We start from the raw sequence: 20711 nt of genomic DNA on the forward strand, positions 1-20711 counted from the left end.
ACCCAGACTTGCCCTCCACCCGAGGCTCTGGGACAAGGCGGGAGGTCCGGGGTCCTTCCGGCAGGTGAACGCAGGGCTGCAGAGTATTTGGTGCCAGATGAGGTGAAAGCTGATAGAAGGGCCTGAGGGGCTCGGCTGCCTCATCCCCTGGCAGGGGAGGCTGGGAGCTGGGCCTCCTGCGTGGGGTGGGACTCGCAGGGGCCGGGTCTCTGTGACTGGGGCAACGCCTCATCCTGCAGAGGGAGCTGACGACCTCTTTTCTGCAGAATCCTAGCTCGAGCAGGCGCTGCCTTCACCCACGGATCTGCCCAGGCCGAAGGCACACGCTCAATGCCCCACGTGCCTTCTCCAGGAGGAACAAAGCAGGGTTTGAGGGTTGGGTGGATGGAGCTCAGAAGGAAACCCCAGCCCCACCACGGATGACACCATCCCTCCCGTGCCGTCCCCAGCATGGGCAAGGCAAGCCGTTCTGGCAGAAGGAGCTGTCCTCAACTCAGGGCCGTTGTGAGCAAAGCTGACTCCAGCCCCCACCCCAGTTAACACTGCTGCTTCTCTGAATGCATGTCACGCTGCACCCCATGCTCTGGGCACATGCTCTGGGCACACCCTGCAGGATGAGGAGCTCCAGGCAGGACGTCCGTAAGTCACCGAGGTGCACCACCCGACAGGTGCTGGAGGCGCCCAACGCTCCCTCCTAGGACCTCGTAGCCAGGCAAGGCTGTCAGGTTATTTTGGGGGAAGAGGGGGTCATGGATGGCTGAGCAGAGAGCGGGGAGAATGCAGGCTGAGTGGGGCGACCTCCTGCCTGCCAGGAGCCCCCTTTCAGGACACAGCGGGGGTCTCACACTTGCTGTCCCCATCCACGGCCCGAGGGGGAACCTGGTGGTCTCTTCTGAGCTTTTGGACTTGGGGATGCCAAACACGTGCTCACCCTCACACTCACCCCGGCCCACTGCGCCCCTAATCGCCAAAGGGTAGGGAAACGGCGAAGCCAGCCACCAGGTTGCTGGTGACAGGGCCAGGGTTGTGCAGGTAGGAGGTGCGGCATTGCCTTCCACGCATGTAAGTCTCTGGGCGGCGCCCTCCCAGCTCCCTGCCTCTGTTTCCCCATGTGGGCCGTGGGGAACTCCCAGAGCTACCTCTTGGAGGAGCGTGGTGGCAGCGATGATGGGGAGACGCCTGGTGCTGCTCACAGAACTTGGGTCTGGCCGGCTCCTGCCTGTGCCACCTTGCCCAGCAGCAGGAGCGCAACATGGCTGCCAGCCCCGCCTCCCACCCCCACCCCCACCCTGAGTCCTGAGCTCACTTTCGCCTTCTCCATCCCCTGCCTCGGGGGCCACAGCCACACCTCACCGCCCAGTCCAGCTGTCTCCAGAAGGGGACAGGCAGTCCGCGGTCTCTGGACAATCAACTCAAGGTACGCCCGCTGCAAGGCCTCCCTCCCACTGCAGCCCCTGCCTGGCCACCTGGCCTCTCTGCACCAGGGCGACAAGGGGTCCTCGTCTGCCCCCCGATGCTCCAGGGCCAGTCCTAAAGAACTGAGGGTCTGAAGACGCAGGGAGGGTGGAGGTGTCTTGAGGCTGATGGACAGTGACCCCCACTGGCCCCCAACATGACCACACGTGGGTGCTGAACTCGGGGTGCCGTGCCCACCGGCGTGGTCCTCCCGAGCTCTGACAGCATTACCTCACCCCGCCCCATCTGTTGCCCCGGTCCAGCCCCGACGGCACGCGCCTGGTCTGTCTGATTACCCTAGCCGCCACCCCACGTTTCTGTACCGGGTCTCTGCAGTGTTAAACGGACGTGTAAATAGTGGTAAATAGTGACAGCCTGTCCTTCCCTAAATGTAAAGCCATCTGTCCGGCATAAGGACGACACCGTCAGCTGTCCGACTCTCGCGCACATTTAATAAACCGAGCTGTTGAATTGCCTGCCGCCATCACCCGTTCCTCAAATGGGCTGTGGGCGGGCAGGTTCATCGGTCTACGTGCTGCCGCAGAATTTGAGACCCCCCAGGTTAGGTCCCTGGAAGCAGAGCCAGAAAGCAGAAACTGGGGGCACAGGGTTTACTTGCAGGCACCCCACCCAGATGGGGAGGGGAGGCGCTGGGTGAGGCCAGGAGTCTCCCCCTGGTCCCAAGGGAGGGCAGGCTCCAGTGGGTGCACAGCACCCCAGACAAGGGGTCCAACCTGGGCGTCAGTACCTGGGCCAGTTATTATGGCAGGCCCCAGTGTGGGGCAGGAGGCACCCATGAGCCACTAGGAGCTGCGGCCGGTGCAACAGCAGGGATGGGGCAGCCACAGCACCCACTACCGGGGAGAGTCAATGGCGGACAGGGGCTGTGGGAGCTGGGACGGCCCCACGTCAAAGCCACTTCAGGGAGCACAGCCCTGGCCCAGCGGGGGGACAAGGAAAGCTTCGACTGCAAGCAGCACAGAAGTGCAGGGCGGGAAGGGATGGCAGGAGCTGGCCCCTCCCCATCTTCCACCCTGGGGCCCTCCCGGGACCTCCCTCGGCCAGGTAAGCAGCTTCAGAAGTGTGACCAGTGAGAAGTCCCTAGGGCCCAGGCGGGGCTAGCCAAGTCCCAGTTTCTGGATGAGGCGCCTCCCAGGCTGTGTGTGGCAGCCCCCCTTTCTTCAGGGAATAAGAAACATCTTCCACATTCAAGAAACAAAGCTGGCTGTGGGTGTGGAGAGAGGGCGAGGCAGCCCCAGGTCTCTAGGTCAGGCGGACGGCCCCTGCGTGCGGTGCCCAGCAGGACTGAGCAGGGTTCCCGGGGTCACCGGTACCCATCCCTTCCCAGCTTCCCAGGCCCCGGGACGGAGCCGCTCACAGAGGCACCATTCAGACGGCCAGACACACACAAAAGCGCACACACAAAAGTGTTTATGTGCAGGGCCCGGCCTCTGGGCCGCCTTGCCCAGGTTTCCACTCAAGTTGCTACTTAGGATGAAAAGCCTTTGGCAAGACCCTCCGCTGCACTAACGCCCCTTCCCCCAGGGCCAGAACCCGCAGGGAAGCAGGCCCAGGACCTGCTCCAGCCGGCAGGGTGGTTATGAGACCCAGGACACCCTGGACTCCTGGCCAGTGACTCACAGCAGTCCTCCAGCAAGGGCAGTGGCTGGGAGACACCCGTGCCGTGGAGCTGGGCCCAGCCTGGCCGCGTCTCAGGGCTGCTTCTCTTGGGTGACCCCAGCGGCCCCGGGTCGTTGTGAAGATCAACATGGCTCGTGGGAGGAGCCCGGAGCCCAGAAGGAAGTGGGGTCACGGGCTCATGCTGGCCCTCGGGCTGCTCTGACATTGGGTGGGTACCCGCTGGATGGAATCACAGTTAACACCTCGATCCCCACACTCCGGGGGAGGAAGGAGGTGGCGCCTGCTCCCAGGGGCCCCACTGCAGAGCACGGCCACTGTGTGCCGAGGACAGAATCACAGTACAGCAGTTATGTCCCTATCCTCTTCCAGAACCCCAGTGGGCCCTCAGGTCACGCAGGACGGAGCCAGCTGGGTGGGTCCCACCAACTTGGCATGAATGGGACGATGGATGAACCGCAGCCCCAGCATCAGGAGGGGCGCCTGTGTCAGACACCCACGTGGTCTGGGATCCCGTGAATGCCAGACTGGGGCTGACGGACCCCCAGGGAAAGCTCGGGCGCAGGCCACCTTGTGCGCTGCCCAGGCCTGCGGGCCCCGAGAGGTCAGCCTGAGGAGGCAGCCTCGGCCGCTGGTAGCGCTGCTTGCTTCATCTGGGCCACCTCCTGCTCCAGGTCCTCTCCGGCTCGCCGCAGGAGCTCACACCTCTGCCTCAGCGTGTCGCCCGCCTGCCGCAGCCGCTGGTTGGCAGCCACGTAGGCCCGGCTTTGCTGGTAGAGCTGCTCTCCCGGGGCCTCCGCATCCTCCATCATCCTGAAGGGAACTGGGGGGTCTGAGATAGGACACAGCAGCATCACTGCCTGCTGACCACCCCATCCTCCTGGGCACCCTTCACTACTGCCCCCAAAGGGCAGGGTTCCCTGCAGTCCCCGAGTGAGCTGCTGGCCGGGGTCTTCTTAACATGACGAAAGCGGGCTGGTGTGGTGGCTCACACCTGTAATCCTGCACTTTGGGAGGCCGAGGCGGGAGGAACACTTGAGCCCAAGAGTTAGAGACCAGCCTGGACAACATAGTGACACCCCCATCTCTACCAAAAAATACAAATACAAAAATTACCTGGGTGTGGTAGCACGTACCTGTGGTCCCTACTTCTCTGGAGGCAGAGGTGGGAGGATCGCTTGAGCCTGGGAGGCCGAGGCCGCAATAAGCTATGATCGTGCCACGGCACTCCAGCCTGGGTGACAGAATGAGACCCTGTCTCAAAAATAAATAAATAAATAAATAAACAAATATCAAATAATGGAGGCATCCTCGTCCATCAGCTGGGAGAGGCACAGCGGCTGGGTGGCAGGAGGGGCTTCCAGCTCTAGGCTACCCGCCTTAGCAAAGCGTGTGACCAGGGGGATCGGGTCACAGAAAGATCTCGAGCCTGGCCAGCAGTGGCCCTCCTAGGGGCGGGGCTTCCATTCCTGCAAAAGCCGTGCACCCACCCGGATGGGCTCCACGGAGCCGGCCTGGCTCTCATTCCTGCTGTCTCTGGAAGCCAGAGACGCAACAAGCCCACCACCGAAAACCTCTCCAGGGGCCGCGAAACCTCCTGGAGCCCACACTGAGGGAGGCAGGGGTGGCGAAGGTGAGAGGTGGGCACTGATGTCCTGGTGACTCCTACATACAGCAGAAACTACGTATGGCTCCCTGCTCCCCCAGGTGTGCAAGCCCAGTGCAGCAGGGCTGAAGCAGCACCGACTTCAGGGTCACTCAGAGAAGCCTCAGAGGCCCATCGGTTCTGGCCTGCCCCTCGGCAGTGTGGTCTCCCACGGACGAAGGCTCCACGTGCCGCACAAGCCTGGGCTGATCAAATCACCTCTGTCACCACCTGCTTTAGTAACAGGGTAGGAAAGGCCAGGCAGTGCCTGGATGAAGGCACAGGAGGCCCCCTACCTTCTGTGAGCACCCCCCCTCCCTCGCACAGCGTGCCTCAGTTTCGCCACACTCAACGGCCATGGACCTGAGCCCGTGATGCTCAAACCACGGCCCCAGCACCCTCAGATGACCGAACTGCATGCTGGGAATAAACCCAACTCATGCACCGTGACCGGTACCGGCCCACAGAGCCTTCCAGATGATGCGCACACCTCCCACCGATGCTGGTCCACACCAGCCACCACCCATATGCGGCTCCTGGGCACTTAAAATATGTCTAAATGGAAAAAGCAACTCAATTTTTCTTTCCCTTCTTCTTTTTCAGAGACAGGGTCTCACTCTGTCACTCAGGCTGGAACCTCCAAATCCTGGGCGCAAGCAACCCTCCTGCCTCAGCCTCCTGAGTAGCTAAGACCACAGGTGCATGCCACCACACCCAGCTAGTTTGTGTATTTTTGGTAGAGATGGGTTTCACTATGTTGCCCAGGCTGGTCTTGAACTCCTGGCCTCAAGTCATCCTCCTGCCTCAGCCTCCCAAAGTGCTGGGATTACAGGCATGAGCCACTGCACCTGGACCCAGCATTTTCTAATATTACTTTTTAAAAATGTTCCCATAGAAATTCGCAGTTTCTATCATTCCACGACTCATTTTCTTTTTTCTTTTTTTTTGGTTTGAGATGGAGTCTCGCTCTGTCGCCCAGGCTGGAGTGCAGTAGTGTGATCTCAGCTCACTGCAACCTCCGCCTCCTGGGTTCAAGCAATTCTCCTGCCTCAGCCTCCCAAGTAGCAGGGATTACAGGCATGTGCCACCGTGCCCGGCTAATTTTTTTGTATTTTCAGTAGAGACGGGGTTTCACCATGTTGGCCAGGGTGGCCTTGAACTCCTGACCTCAAATGATCCGCCCACCTCAGCCACCCAAAGTGCTGGGATTATAGGTGAGGCACCTCGCCTGGCCTATTCATCTTCATTTAATGTTTCCCACCACTCCCAGAACAGCCTGGGGCGGGCATTCTTGTTTCTTTTGTTCACTTGTCCATTAACAGTGCTCTAACCGCAGAGCCCAGTACAAATGAAGTGCTCAAGAAAAGGCTTGTTGATTGAACGAATGAGCCTCATCCAGAACACAAAATTCACCCAACTGCACTGCCGAACGCTTTGGTCTCTGACTAGCTTCCACCTCGTAAATCAGGAGTGGACAAGCTTTCCTGCCAAAGGCTGGAGTCTCTACTCCCACTATTCACCTCTGCCCTTCTGGCGTGAGAGCAGCCACGAACCATATGTGAAATCACTTGGCTGTGTGTCGTAAACCTGTACTTACCAACACTGAAATCTGAATTTCATCCCTCTTTCAGGTGTCAGAAATGTTCTTTTTCACCCACCCCCATTTAAAAATGTGAAGCCCATTCACAGCTCCCAGACCTTACAAAAACAGCCAGGGGCAGGGTTTGGCAGGCCCTAGCTTACCACCTCTGTTTTACTTTATTTATTTATATTAATTAATTATTATTATATTATTGAGACAGAGTCTCACTGTGGTCCAGGCTGGAGTGCAGTGGCGTGATCTCAGCTCACTGCAACCTCCGCCTCCCAGGTTCAAGTGATTCTCCTGCTTCAGTCTCCTGAGTGGCTGGGATTACAGGCCCACGCCACCACACCCGGCTAATTTTTGTATTTTTAGTAGAGACAAGGTTCCACCATGTTGGCTGATGTCGAACCTCTGACCTCAAGTGATCCACCCACCTCGGCCTCCCAAAGTGCTGGGATTATAGGCGTGAGCCACTGCGCCGGCCACTTATTTATTTTTGAGACAGAGTCTGGCTGTGTTGCCCAGGCTGGATCCTCCCACTTTTAGCCTCCAAGAAGCTGGGGCTACAAGTGTCCACCACCACACCCGGTAATTTTTTTTTTTTTTTTTTTTTTTTTTTTTGAGACAGAGTCTTGCACTGTCACCTGGGCTGGAGTGCAGTCGTGCAATCTCAGCTCACTGCAAACGCTGCATCCTGGGTTCAAGCGATTCTCCTGCCTCAGCCTCTCGAGTAGCTGAGATTACAGGCGCCTTTCACTATCCCCTGCTAACTCTGTTTTTGTTTTTTGTTTTTTTTTTGCATTTTTAGCAGAGACGGGGTTTCACCATGTTGGCCAGGCTGGTCTCAAACTCCTGGGCTCAAGCGATCCTCCCGCCTCGTCCTCCGAAAGTGCTGGGCTTACAGGCCTGAACCACAGCGCCCGGCCTCCTCCTCTGACAGAAGAACCCTCTGAAAATCGGTCCCACTCTACAGAGTAGAGGGAGGCTCGGAGAGGATACGGACTGTGCCCATGTTACTGGGGTTCCCAGGGCGTGGGGTCAGGAGTTAGGGGTGTGTTTCTCTCCCGTCCCCTTGCTGCCGGGGTCTCGGGTCCGCTTTTCCCCGGGACCGGGCTCCCCCTACCTTCCGAGGCCAGGATGGTGAACACTGGATCCTCTGCTGGCGCACCCCGCACATCCTCCAGGATCTGCTCCACCGTGGGGGGCGCTGGGCGGGTGGGCAGCAGCACGCGCTTCTTGGCCTTGGAACCCATCTCTGAAGGCGGGGAAGGGAGCGCTGACCCGGGCGTCCACCTCTCCGCCCTTGCCCGGGCTGCTCCTCCCGCCCAGCGAACTCGTACGCACCCGTCGCGGCCCCGCTCCCGGGGAAGCCCGCCCTGTCCCGTCCCTCTGGGCTCGCCCCGGGCCCTGACCCTCCCTCCGCCCAACAACACGGTGGCCAAGGCTTCAGGGTCTGGCTCAACCTCTGCCTCAGTTTCCCCGCGGTCACCCCAGTCGCCGCCCTCTTCCCACCTGGGCTCGGGACCCGAAACCCTAGCGTCGGCGATGCAGCCACTTCCGCTTCCGGTCGGAGCACCGCCCCGTCCCCGAACACGTAACACACACTTCCGGCCTCCTCTCGCGCCGGCCCGCCGCTCATCGCGGGGCTCCGCCCCGTCTTAAAGGGATAGTGCCCTTCAGACTCGGATCTCAGCCTCTCAGGCGAACCCGAGGCTGGACGCGCTGAGAGCGAGTTCGAGTCCAGGCTCCACTAGCTGGGTAGAAAAGCATCCGAGGCTCGTCTTTCTGAAAAGGGGGACACGCCACCAGGTGACACGCCACCTACGTGGCTGACGGGAGCACAAAGTTGCTGTCCACCTAAGGGAGGCTGGTGGTGCATGAGCACTCGGCGGCCGGGAAACAGAGGGGGCGGGGCGGTCCCGGTGCCTCCACTTCCGGCCAAGGCGGGTCCTCCCACCTCGGGGGCGGTGCTGGAGGTCACCTTTTCCCCTCCGCTGATGCCTGGGAAGGCAGAAAGAGCAGAGGGCCCTTTTCCTCTCAAGGGCTTTATTGAGATGCAGTTTACATACCATAAAGTTCTCCTGTTTATTTCGTTTTGTTTTGTTTTTTTAGAGACAGAGTCTCACTGTGTCGCTCAGGCGGGAGTACAGTGGCCCGATCGCAGCTCACTGCAGCCTCCGCCTCCCGAGTTCAAGCAACTCTCCTGCCTCAGCCTCCCGAGTAGCTGGGACTACAGGCGCCCGCCACCACGTCCGTCAAAATTTTTTTTGTATTTTAGTGGAGATGGGGCTTCACTGTGTTATCCGGGCTGGTGTCAAACTCCTGAGCTCAGGCAATCCGCCCACCTCAGCCTCCCAAAGCACTGCGATTACAGGCGTGAGCCACCTCGCCCGGCCAAATTCCCTTGTTTAAACTGTAAATTCAGCCTGGGGGCGGTGGCTCGCGCCTGTAATCCCAGCACTTTGGGAGGCCAAGGCAGGCAGATCGCTTGAAGCCAGTTTGAGACCAGCCTGGCCAACATGGTGAAACCCCGTCTCTACTAAAAATACAAAAATTAGGCTGGGCACGTTGGCTCACGCCTGTAATCCCAGCACTTTGGGAGGCCGAGGTGGGCGGATCACGAGGTCAGAAGATGGAGACCATCCTGGCTAACACGGTGAAACCCTGTCTCTACTAAAAACACACACACACACACACACACAAAATTAGCCGGGCGTGGTGGCGGTTGCCTGTAGTCCCAGCTACTTGGGAGGCTGAGGCGGGAGAATGGCGTGAACCCAAGAGGCAGAGCTTGCAGTGAGCCGAGATCGCGCCACTGCACTCCAGCCTGGGCGACAGAGCAAGACTCTGTCTCAAAAAAAAAGAAAAATTGTTGAGAGAGAAGGAAGGAAGGGACAGAGGGAGGGAAAAGGAAAGAAAGAGAAAGAAAGGAAAGAAGGAAGGAGAAGAAAAGGGAAGGAAGGAGAAAGAAAAAAATAAAAGAAAAAGGAAATAGAAGGGAAGGAACGAAACAGAAGAAAGGAAGGAAGAAAAGGGAGAGAAGAAAGGAAAGGAAGGAAAGAGAAGGAAGAACGGAAGGAAGGCGAGAGAGAAAGAAAAAAGAAAAAAGAAAGAGGAAGAAAGAAAAAGAAAGGAAAGAAAGAGAAAGAAAAGAAAGAAAGAAAAAAAGAAAGAGAGAGGAAAGGAAGGAAGGAAGGGGCCAGGTACGGTGGCTCAAGCCTGTAATCCCAGCACTTTGGGAGGCCAAGGTGGGCGGATCACGAGGTCAGGAGATCAAGACCATCCCGGCCAACATGGTGAAACCCATCTCTACTAAAAAAGGAAGGAAAGAAAAGGAAGGAAGGAAGGAAAGAGAAGGAAGAAAGGAAGGAAGGAGAGAAGGAAGGAAGTAAAGAAAAGGAAGGAAGGGAGGGAGGGAGGGAGGAAAGGGCCAGGCACAGTGGCTAATGCCTGTAATCCCAGCACTTTGGGAGGCCAAGGAGGGAAGATTGCTTGAGGCCAGGGTTCAAGGCTGCAGTGAGCTACAATCGCACCACTGTACTCTAGCCTGGTCAACGTAGGGAGACCCTGTCTCAAAACAAACAAGAAAAAAAAAAAAAAGGAACCACGGCAGGAGAGGATTCTGGGCCATGGTGAGTCATGTTCTGGGGTTGGACATTACTGCTGACCCCCGGCCACTCCCTGCTGTCCCCACTGCCTGGGGTCCCTGGGCCTGGGCGAACTCCTTCTCCGTGGCCGGCTGCATTCTCCATGGACTGATGTCCGGGGACCCCAAGCAGAAACCACCTGAGCCCTGGGGCCTCGGGCCCACCCTACTCCAGAGGAGGCCACAGACTGAGCACCTTCTATGCAACCTTTATTTGCAAACTCTGAGGTTGGACGCGGTGCCCGAGACGGACAGTGTCATGTTTCTCTCCCTCCACTTTCCCCTGGCTTTTGGGGTGCTCCAGCCTCTCCCCACAGCCCACTCCCACCCAAACCCAAAATGCAGAGGAGACTTCTCTCTCTCTCTCCCGCCAGGCTGCGGGATTCCATGGGGCCCACCCCTGGCAGGCCAGGCGTCGGGGGCTGGTGCTCCCTCCTCTGGGGCCAGCCTGGGGAGGCAGCATGGCAGCAGTGCCTGTCAGGGACCCAGGCGGGGGCAAGGTCGCTTTCTGAGCTGACAACTTCGGGTTCCAGCTGGCAGCCGGACCTGGGGTTTGGCGGGGGTGGCCCTGGCACGGAAGAGCCAGGCGTATAGTGGGAGGTCCATGGACATGCCGCAGAGGACGGGGCCTCCGAGGGTCATGGCCAGGAGGCCCAGCACCATGGCCAGGGCTGGGCAGCGGTGGTGGGGACAGGAGGCAGCTCTAAGCCAGGGGCGGCTGTCGGGGGTGGTGGGTCCCACGCAGGAGCCCTGCTGCTGGTCCAGCGTGGAGGACGGGGGACAGGAGGTGCAGTCCCTCGGGGAGCCGCCGCGGCAGGTGTAGCAGGAGGCGTGGCAGCTGGAGCAGACCCTCAGCGCGGGCGCCGCCATGTGCCCAGGCCTGGCGGTCACAAGCCTTGTGTGGTTGAAGAACCGCGGCGGGCAGTAGGCCAGGCAGAACTGTCCCAGGATGTAGGCGGGGCCATCACACGCTGCTCAGGGACACGCACACAAAGGCCCGTCAGCTTGCCACCCGCAGCCTGTTACCCGCCACCCACCCGCCCGCCTGGGGCCACATGCACACTGCCCATGGTGGCTGCCACCGCCTCCCAGCAGTGGGCCCTGCCCCGCCGGCACTCACCCTGGCACAGCCCCTCTGTGTCCCGCTGCACACACGCGCTGCTGGTCACCTGGGGGCCTGTAGGCCGTGCTGTCATGTCCTCGGCCGTCCCATAGAGCAGCAGCGTGTAGCGGTACAACGTCCCTGGACAGGGGTCGCAGGTGGGCACAGGAGGAGGAGGAGGCTCTTGGCAGCCTGGTCCTGGTAGTCCCTGGGCTCCCTCCCCTTCAGCTCCCCTTCAGTCCCGCGGGACCCTGGACTGGTCTACATCTCTCAGGGAATTGCACACCTACTATGCGCCTGTCACTGGACACCGACATCTCCCAGGTCACTACACACCACTGTGTGCCTGTCACTGGGCACCTACATCTCCCGGGTGACTTCACACCTACTGTGCGCCTGTCACTGGGCACCTACATCTCCCGTGTTACCGCACACCTACTGTGCATCTGTCACTGCATGCCTACTGTGTGCCTGTCATTGTACACCATCTTCCCGGTGACTGCACACCTACTGTGCGCCTGTCAGTGGGCACCTACATCTCCCGTTTTACCACACACCTACTGTGCGCCTGTCACTGGGCACCTACATCTCCTGTGTTACTGCACACCTACTGTGTATCTGTCACTGCACGCCTACTGTGTGCCTGTCATTGTACACCATCTCCCCAGTGACTGCACACCTACTGAGCGCCTGTCACTGGGCACCTACATCTCCCGTGTTACCGCACACCTACTGTGCATCTGTCACTGCACGCCTATTGTGTGCCTGTCATTGCAGACCATCTCCCGGGTGACTGCACACCTACTGTATGCATGTTCTCCTGGAGAAGGCCACTGGGAACCCCTTTTGCAGTGGGGTCACCAAGGCTAGCTCCAGAGCCCCTGGGGGGAGGTTGGAAAGCCAAGCCCCGCCTACCACAGCCCCGCCCTGCCCTCACCCGTGTTGAAATAGTAGCCCTTGTTCTCCAGGCCCAGGGTCCACACGCCCTGTGGGTTCTCATCCCAGAAGTGGGTGGACATGAACACCCAGTTGTTGTAGCCTTCAGTGCTGACGTCCAAGGGTCTGGGACAGAAGGGTGGGTGGGGATGGGGGTGTCAAGAGGGATGGCTTTGTGAAGCCGGCAGAGCCCCATGAAGTGTCTGACCGCACGTGCTGGTGGCCGGGTGTCCTCTGGGTGAGGGTGAGGGCGTGACTCGGGGTCCCACCCACTGGGCTGCCGTGTGACTCCTATGGGCCTGGCCCCTCCCCGTGAGGACACTCCTGGTAGATGGCAGCGTTTACCGACAGGGCATGAGGCTGCCCCCTCCCCTCTGCGGGCTACTCACCGTATGGCCACTAGTGTGGAGCGCGTGCCCATGGGGCTGGTGAGCGAGATCTCCAGGTCTCCGCGCCGGCTGTAGGACAGCGTCAGCTGCGCCTGCACGTGCTCCAGCGAGCGGATGGAGTTGTGGAGGCCGGCGCAGGCCGATACATTTTTCCTGATGTAGATCAGCGGCAGGATGGGGCTGGGGGGGTCGAGGGGTGAGGACCCTCCTGCGGCCTGCTGGGGGGTGGGTGGGTGGCCAGCAGGCGAGGTCGGGGCTCAGAGGTCACGGGGTCCAGCCCTCGTTTTACAGATGGGTAAACTGAGGCCTCAGGCCTGTCCCCCACACCCCCAGCGGTGATAGCGGAGGGGCACGCAGGGGTCTCACGTGGGGCGGTTCTGGACCCGGACGGCACACTTCCTCTGCGGTTGGGTGGGCAGCCAGGTGCGGGCGGTGTCCACCAGCAGCCCGGCGTCCAGCAGCCCGTAGCCGTAGTGATGGCTCACTGCGCGGAAGGGCAGCAGTCACTCGCCCCGTGGGCCCGGGGTCCCCGCCCCCGCCCGGCCCCGCCGCACCTTGGCGCCCCACGCCGTTGGTCCTCCAGTCTTCTGCCTGCAGGTGCGCCGGCTTGGACGCGCGGACCACCAGGTGCTGCATGTCTCTCCACGACAGGAACGGGCTGCGGGGGGCGGGGGCGGGTGAGCCGCTGGGCCGCGCCTGGGGGCGAGGGCGGTGGGCGGGGCCCCACAGTCACCTACTTGGCCTCCAGCGCTAGGGCGATCATGCCGGCTGCCAGTGGGGCTGAGGCCGAGGTGCCCGTGTGCTGGTCCGTGCACCGGTGATGCAGGTCCGTGGTGACCTGAGAGCAGAGGGGGATGGGACTCGGGGGGCCGTGCACAGTGAGAATACAGCCCTTCTTCAAAAAGTACCAAGGACTGGGCGGGCGCAGTGGCTCAGGCCTGTCATCCCAGCACTTTGGGAGGCTGAGGCGGGCGTGTGGCCTGAGGTCAGGAGTTCAAGACCAGCCTGGTCAACATAGTGAAACCCCAACTCTACAAAAATACAAAAATTAGCCAGGCATGGTGGCGGCACCTGTAGTTCCAGCTACTCGGGAGGCTGACACAGGAGAATCACTTGAACCCGAGAGGCAGAGGTTGCAGTGAGTGGAGATCACGCCACTGCACTCCAGCCTGGGCAACAGAGCAAGACTCTGGATTAAAAAAAAAAAGTACTAAGGAGTGAATTCAAAAAGTACCAAGGGCTGGGCGCCGTGGCTCACGCCTGTAATCCCAGCACTTTGGGAGGCCGAGGTGGGTGGATCACCGGAGGTCAGGAGTTCGAGACCAGCCTGGTCAATACCTTGTCTCTACTAAAAATACAAAAAAATTACCCAGGCACGGTGGCGGGCACCTGTAATCCCAGCTACTTGGGAGGCTGAGGCAAGACAATCACTTGAACCTAGGAGGCGGAAGTTGCAGTGAGCCAAGATCACACCATTGCACTCCAGCCTGGGCAACATGGCAAGACTCCATCTCAGAAAAATAAAAACATAAAAAAATAGTACCAAGAACTGAGGTCAAAAAGTACCAAGGACTGGCCACACAGTGGCTCACGCCTGTAGTCCCAACACTTTGGGAGGCTGAGGCGGGCAGATTGTTTGGGCTCAGGAGTTTGAGACCAGCTTGCAGCAACATGGTGAAACCCCGTCTCTACAGGAAAAATACAAGAATTAGCTGGGTATGGTAGTGTGCACCTGTAATACCAGCTACTCAGGAGGCTGAGGCAGGAGGACTGCTTGAGCCTGGGAGGTGAAGGTTGCAGTGAGCTAAGATTGCACCACTGCACTCCAACCTGGGTGACAGAGTGAGACTCTGTCTCAAAAAAATTAAAAAAAAAAAAAGGTACCAAGGACTCCAAGGACTGAGCTCAAGAAGTAACAAGGACTACGCTCAAAAAGTACTAAGAGCCTGGCCAACATGGTGAAACCCGGTCTCTACTGAAAATACAAAAAATTAGCCGGGCATGGTGGCGTGGCCTGCTATTCCCGGCACTTTGGGAGGCCAAGGCTGGTGGATCACTTGAGCTGAGGAGTTGGAGACCAGCCTGGCCCACATGGTGAAATGCCATCTCTACAAAATATACAAAAAAATTAGCGGGACATGGTGGCATGCTTGTGGTCTCAGCTGCTCAAGAGGCTAAGGCACAAGAATTGCTTCAGCCCGGCAGGCGGAGGTTGCAGTGAGCCGAGATCATGCCACTTCACTCTGTTGCAACAAGCCTGGGTGACACAGCGACACTCCATCTCAAAAGAAAAAAGAAAGCTGGGCACTGTGGCTCACGTCTGTAATCCCAGCACTTTGGGAGGCCGAGGCGGGCGGATCATGAGGTCAGGAGATCGAGACCATCCTGGCTAACACGGTGAAACCCTGTCTCTACTAAAAATACAAAAAATTTGCTGGGTGTGGTGGCGGGCACCTGTAGTCCTAGTTACTCAGGACGCTGAGGCAGGAGAATGGCGTGAACCCGAGAGGTGGAGCTTGCAGTGAGCTGAGATCGCGCCACTGCACTCCAGCCTGGGCGACAGAGGAAGACTCCATCTCAAAAAAAAAAAGAAAGAAAAGAAAAAAGAAAGAAAGAAAAATACTAAAGATTGAGCTCAAAAGGTACCTGCTGCATCATATGCCTGGAAGTTGGCCCTGCCTGAGAGATGTGCAGGTTAGCGATGGGGCGGCAGCAGTAGGATCACGGGGCAGGCCTGGCAGAAACTCGCCTGGGTTTGGAGGTGTTCAGGGAAGCACCTGCTATGTGCCTGGCCCCAGAGCCTGAGAGGTGACCCAGACCCTCCTGGTTATGGCCTGAGGAGCTCTGCGGGGGAGCTGGTCACTACCTCAGGGACTCTCAAACACTGGGAGGCGAGTGTATGGGGTGGGGAAAGGCCTACGGGACTTCCTGGAGGCAGTGGCCCCAGGTGGGGGTCGAAGGAAGAGTCAGCAGGGGCAGAAGAGGGGCAGTGATCGGGCACAGAGGCCTCCCCAAGGAGAACTTGAGGCAGAAGGGGCCTGGAGAAATGAGGGGGAACCTTCCTGAAAGGGGCTGAGACAGGGCACAGAGGTTGCTGGGGTCCCGGAGCTGGTTTCATCTAAGAACCCTGGGGGGCCAGAGGAGGGCTGTGATTGGGCTGGTGGGGTCGGATTTGGGTTTCATCTATGTATTTATTTTCTTGAGACAAGGTCTTGCTGTGCTGTTCAGGTGGAGTGCAGTGGTGTGATCATAGCTCACTGCAGCCTTGACCTCCTGGGGTCGAGCAATCCTCCCACCACAGCCTCCCGAGTAGCTAGGACCACAGATGTGCGCCATCACGCCCAGCCTAACTATTTTATTTTTTTGTAGAGATAGGGTCTCACTATGGCGCCCAGGCTGGTCTCAAACCCCTGGGCTTGCTGGGCACAGTGGTTCACGTCTGTAATCCCAGCACTTTGGGAGGCTGAGGCGGGCAGATCGCTTGAGGTCAGGAGTTTGAGACCAGCCTGGCCAACATGGTGAAACCCCATCTCTACTAATTATACAAAAAAAAAATTAGCGGGGCATGGTGGCGCACATCTGTAGTCCCAGCTACTCAGGAGGCTGAGGCATGAGAATCGCTTGAGCCCGGGAGGCGGAGGTTGCAGGGAGCCGAGATCACGCCATTGCACTCCAGCCTGGGCAACAGAGCGAGACTCCATCTTCAAAAACAAACAAACGAAAAGAAACCCTGGGCTGAAGTGATTCTCCCACTTTGGCCTCCCAAAGTGAGCTGTCGCGCCCGGCTGGATTTATTTTTGTTTTGTTTTGTTTTGTTTTGAGACAGGGTCTTGCTCTGTGGCCTAAACTGGAGTGCAGTGGTGCAATCTTGGCTCACTGCAACCTCCGTCTCCCGGGTTCAAGCGATTCTCCTGCCTCAGCCTCCTGAGTAGCTGGGATTACAGGCGCCCACCACCATGCCCCGCTAATTTTTTTTTTGTATAATTAGTAGAGACGGGGTTTCACCATGTTGGCCAGGCTGGTCTCAAACTCCTGACCTCAAGCGATCTGCCCACCTCGGCCTACCAAAGTGCTGGGATTACAGGCCTGAGCCACCGTGCCTGGCCTTTTTTTTTTGTAGTTTTAGTAGAGACAGTGTTTTACCATATTAGCCAGGATGGTCTTGATCTCCTGACCTTGTGATCCGCCTGCCTCAGCCTCCCAAAGTGCTGGGATTACAGGTGTGAGCCACCATGCTCGGCCTGGATTTGCATTTTCAAAGCAGCTTTGGGAGGGTGCTAAGTCACAGTGCTGGGGACAGGAGGGAGGTGAGGAGGCCGGGCTGGGATGGCAGGGCCTGGAGAGGGGACCCTGTTGGGGCGGCTGCACTCACGATCTGGGGGTCGGTGGCCACGCCGCTGCTGTAGGTGGTGGTGAGGGTGGAGGCACAGGCTTCGCTGTACCAGGGCACGCGGCCCTGCTGGGTGGTGCTGCCCACGGAGAGCGTATGGATGCTGTTGGTGTAGCCGTCGCAGTTGCAGTTGTCGTAGTGCAGGCCGCCGTTGCCCGAGGCCCAGATGAAGAGCGTGCCCAGCCCGCCGCGGCCCTGGGAAACCAGGAGGGGCGGGGAGAGGGTGTCGGCCTGGCCTGCCACCCCTGCCCTCCTCGGGCTGCCACTCACCTTGGTCACGCCACGCCGGAAGGCCTCACGGGTGAGGATGCCGGGGCCGTCCACCGTGCGGCCGTCGTCCTCGGGACCCCAGCTGGCGCTGTAAATGTGGATGTGCTGCGGCTGCAGACTCAGCGACTGGGCCTCGATGACATCGGTGATGGTACCGTCCAGCATCCGCACACCTGCAGAGCCAGGGCAGGAGGGCTGCTGCCACCAGCCCTGCCCTTCCCCACACCCCAGCCTGCCCCGCGCCACTCCACACCACTCCCCAGCCCCACCTGGGCCCTCTCTCTGCTCCCTGGAGTGGGACCATTCGTATTGGCTCAGCACCCCCCAAGCCCTGGAGCCTGGGGCCCTAGCACCACCCAGCAGTGAGAGGCTGGGCTCCCGAGTCCTCCTCCCCTGGTCTGTGGGCTCAGCTCCCCACCAGAGTCAGCCCCTTCCCTCTCTGTCCCGGAATGGTGCTGCTGGGGGACCCCAGGTACCTCCGATGCGGGCGTTGAAAGCGACCCCCACACCACAGAAGCCATTGTTGGCCATCGCGGCCACCTCCCCAGCACAGCGGGTCCCGTGCCTGGTGCCAGGGCCAAGAGGGGCTCCCGTCACGGCCTCCATCCCCCTGCTGGGTACTGGGGCTTTCCCCGTGTGCTGTGGGAGCCCTGCTCACCGGTTCTCTTTGCTGGGGGTGTAGCGGGGCTGGGGGTCCGGGTCGTAGTCATTAAAGTCGTAGCTGGCCAGGGGGTCCTGGGGGCAGGTGGGGATATGAGGGGGCTGGGAGGCATCCCTAGGGTGGAGCCATGGAGCCAGCCTCGGCACCTGGGGCAGCCCTCGCCCCCAGTCACCCGCGGTCTCACGTAGTTGGCCCAGAGGTCCGGGTGGTCCTTCTCGATGCCGTCATCCAGCACAGAGACCACGATGCCCTGGCCTGACAGCCCGTGACTCCAGGCCTGCAGGACACTCAGGTCTGGTTGGGCCTCGCTGTTCTGCAGCGGGAGGCGGGGTTGTGACCCTGTGAGGGCCTGGAGTTGAGGGCGCCAGTGGCTCTGTCCCCGCCTACCCACCGTGGCTGCCTGCTCACCATGTACCACTGCTTGGAGAACCAGGGGTCTGTGGGCACCACCACAGAGCGCTTCACCCGCCGCTGCAGCGTCTGCTGCTGGAACCACTGCACCTGCAGAGCAGAGAGTGCATCAGGCCTGTCCCCTGCTCGCCCCTGGGGCCCCTCGTGGTTCAGGGAGTGAGGCAGCTCCGTGCCCTGGGACCCTGTGTTTGTGGGGGTTGCTCTTCAGGGTCCCATGTGCCTGGGGCTCTGTCTGCAGTCAGAAGGGGCCGAGGCTTTTGGACCACCTGTCCTTGGGCCCACAGACGCGTCGCTGCTGCCCCGGGTGACTGCAGGTCCCCAAGTCCCCACCCCACTCCCTCCCCTATCCCTGTTCCAGATCCTTCTCTGTCCTGCATCACTTCCCTTTTTTTTTTTTTTTTTGAGACAGAGTCTTGTTCTGTCGTCCAGGCTGGAGTGCAGTGGTGCAATCTTGGCTCACTGCAACGTCTGCCTCCTGGGTTCAAGCGATTCTCCTACCTCAGCCTCCAAAGTAGCTGGGACTACAGGTGCCCACCACCATGTCCGGCTAATTTTTGTATTTTTAGTAGAGATGGGGTTTCGCCATGTCAGTCAGGTGAAGTGCCGGGATTACAGGCATGAACCATCAAGCCAGGCCTGGCTTCTCTCTTGCAAACCACGTCAGGAACCGGCCACTGCTCTCCCTCCCAGTACTATAAGCAGGCAGCTGTCCAGTCCTGTTCAAGGCACTTCCTGGCCTCCGAGGGCTTCCCAGACTCCATCCCAACCCCTCAGCTTGACATCCCAGGCATTTTCTAGACAGGGCCCAGCCTGATGGGACCCAGGCCCCTTTCTGAGCGCCTGGACACTGCGTCCTGAGGATCACTGGGTGACTTTAAGCCTCCTACTTTTTTTTTTTTTTTTTGAGATGGAGTCTTGCTCTGTCGCCCAGGCTGGAGTGCAATGGCGCGATCTCGGCTCACTGCAAGCTCCGCCTCCCGGGTTCACACCATTCTCCTGCCTCAGCCTCCCGAATAGCTGGGACTACAGGCACCTGCCACCACGCCCAGCTAATTTTTTTGTATTTTTAGTAGAGACGGGGTTTCACCGTGTTAGCCAGGATGGTCTCGATCTCCTGACCTCATGATCCACCCGCCTCGGCCTTCCAAAGTGCTGGGATTACAGGCGTGAGCCACCGCGCCCGGCCAAGCCTCCTACTCTTTGGAACCCATTACGGTGTCGTAAAATCCCCTTCCCTCCATTCCATGACCTAGACGGTGGGGAAGGCATGCCGTCTGTCCCTCCTTACCAGAGCCCCTGGGGCCCAGAGGAGGGAGGGGGAGGGCAAGAGGTGCCCACTGTGTACCAGGCCCTGGCAGGCGCCATGATTTCCGCATCTGGGTCTCCCTGCCTCCTCTTGCTGTATAGACTTGGGGTCCGGGTGGGTCTGAGCCACAGAAAGCACACAGCTGTTCGTAACAACCACGAGAACCACAGAAGATGGCTAGTGGTCCCAGGAGGCAGCTGAGACCCCGGGCGGGGGGGTGGCCTCCGGGCCAGTCTCACCTTGGGGTTTTTCTTCAGGTGCAGGCGGTGGCCCCAGTGCGGGGTCAGGGACTGCTGGACCACGCCCCGGTGCCGCAGGTGAAAGTACTGCCCGTCAGGGAAGATCTGGGGATGTGGGGAAGCGGCCGCACCGATGGGACCCGGCTCCCCTGCTGGAGCCCCCGAGGGCCGGTAACAGCCCCCTTCTTTGTCCTTCCCCAGCAGGTGCTCTCTGGGAGTCCCAGAGGCTGAGCTTGGCTGAGGCAGGGGTGGGCTGGGGTTCTTGATATTTAGGAGACCTTGTGGGCTCCCTCCCACTTGTTGGGGTCTAGGGTCGTCCAGTCCCCTCCAAGCCCCAACTTCCCGTCCATCCCGGTCCCACCCACCGGCCCCAGGTTGACGAAGCCGAATTTGCGTGCCAGGTGCTCGACCTCCCGGTTACCCTGGGACACCCGGACGGCCCAGCTGCTGACATAGATGGGGGCTCGGACAGGGGCCCACCCCACAGCCCGGGGGCGGACGAGGGCCAGGGCCAAGACCAGGCGCAGCCACAGCGCAATCGGGGCGGGCCGCATGGAGGCGGGGCGGGAGCGGGGCCTGCGCAAAGCCCCTCCCTCCCGCCAAACGGCCGAGTGGGCCCAGGCGTCCGCCCCGCCCCCGGCGCCATAGCAACGCGGAAAGCTTCGACTCCCAGGGGACCTTGCGGCTACTCAGCCAGGAGGGGCGCGAAGATCTAGCAGAAGCGGGGGAGGGACGCACGCCTGCCCGTCTTCCGCAGACCCACACCCTCGGGAGCCTCAGTTTTCCCATTTGTACAACGACAAGACTAACCCAGAGAAGCGGGTTCACTGTTGCGGTAACGCGTCCTACCCTTTGTTTGACCTCGCCCGCTTTCCAACACACCCCTCCTTCGAGAATCAGCCCGGCCTCCTATCCGGCCTAATCAGAATCATTCTTTTGCGTAATCCCGCCTCCTCCGATAAGCCTCGCCCCGTTTCCCCCCTGCCTCCTTTGTGATCAGCCCCGCCCTCCACTGGTCTCGCCAATGAATCGCGTCTC

General features: G+C 59.9%; 2 protein-coding genes across 12 annotated transcripts; both read right to left on the reverse strand.

Annotated features, from left to right (window-relative positions):
• Positions 1-1885: 1885 nt before the first annotated feature.
• C20H19orf25 (chromosome 20 C19orf25 homolog) lies at positions 1886-8224 on the reverse strand. Of its 3 annotated transcripts, none has more exons than XM_002828377.5 (3): positions 7836-8224; positions 7447-7578; positions 1886-3925 (listed from the first exon to the last, which is right to left on the reverse strand). In XM_002828377.5, exons 1-3 carry the CDS (start codon positions 7960-7962, stop codon positions 3699-3701), a joined length of 486 nt encoding a protein of 161 aa, XP_002828423.3. In that variant the 5' UTR covers positions 7963-8224; the 3' UTR covers positions 1886-3698. The 3 variants fall into 3 exon arrangements, with proteins under 3 accessions (XP_002828423.3, XP_009250819.1, XP_009250818.1); XM_009252544.4 differs by having other exon boundaries at positions 7813-7909; XM_009252543.4 differs by having other exon boundaries at positions 7787-7861.
• Positions 8225-10162: 1938 nt separating this feature from the next.
• On the reverse strand, positions 10163-20570 carry PCSK4 (proprotein convertase subtilisin/kexin type 4). 9 transcript variants are annotated; one of them, XM_063719244.1, is made up of 15 exons: positions 20484-20570; positions 19674-19778; positions 18126-18218; positions 17902-17994; positions 17715-17791; positions 17533-17621; positions 17057-17229; positions 16769-16981; positions 13134-13234; positions 12951-13054; positions 12763-12880; positions 12397-12576; positions 12009-12133; positions 11090-11212; positions 10163-10940 (listed from the first exon to the last, which is right to left on the reverse strand). In XM_063719244.1, the coding sequence occupies exons 3-15, from the start codon at positions 18126-18128 to the stop codon at positions 10447-10449; spliced, it is 1893 nt and encodes a 630-aa protein (XP_063575314.1). In that variant the 5' UTR covers positions 18129-18218; positions 19674-19778; positions 20484-20570; the 3' UTR covers positions 10163-10446. The 9 variants fall into 9 exon arrangements, with proteins under 9 accessions (XP_063575314.1, XP_054394554.1, XP_054394555.1 ...); XM_054538579.2 differs by having other exon boundaries at positions 17902-18030; XM_054538580.2 differs by lacking the exon at positions 20484-20570 and adding an exon at positions 20039-20317 and having other exon boundaries at positions 11139-11212; positions 17902-18030.
• Between the last annotated feature and the right edge of the window lie 141 nt (positions 20571-20711).

Source organism: Pongo abelii, chromosome 20 (genome assembly GCF_028885655.2).
Source record: "Pongo abelii isolate AG06213 chromosome 20, NHGRI_mPonAbe1-v2.0_pri, whole genome shotgun sequence".
NCBI lineage: Eukaryota > Metazoa > Chordata > Mammalia > Primates > Hominidae > Pongo > Pongo abelii.

Excerpts from the sequence above, each read along its gene's own strand:
- C20H19orf25 (XM_002828377.5), bottom strand. The coding sequence starts at position 7,962 with ATGAGCGGCGGGCCGGCGCGAGAGGAGGCCGGAAGTGTGTGTTACGTG. Across the intron at positions 7,579-7,835 it reads GTTTCGGGTCCCGAGCCCAG|AGATGGGTTCCAAGGCCAAG; the intron begins GTGGGAAGAGGG and ends CCCCGCCTTCAG. Across the intron at positions 3,926-7,446 it reads CACCATCCTGGCCTCGGAAG|ACCCCCCAGTTCCCTTCAGG; the intron begins GTAGGGGGAGCC and ends GTCCTATCTCAG.
- PCSK4 (XM_024236783.3), bottom strand. The coding sequence starts at position 20,227 with ATGCGGCCCGCCCCGATTGCGCTGTGGCTGCGCCTGGTCTTGGCCCTG. Across the intron at positions 13,055-13,133 it reads GCCCTAGCGCTGGAGGCCAA|CCCGTTCCTGTCGTGGAGAG; the intron begins GTAGGTGACTGT and ends CGCCCCCCGCAG. Across the intron at positions 12,881-12,950 it reads CAACGGCGTGGGGCGCCAAG|TGAGCCATCACTACGGCTAC; the intron begins GTGCGGCGGGGC and ends CCTTCCGCGCAG.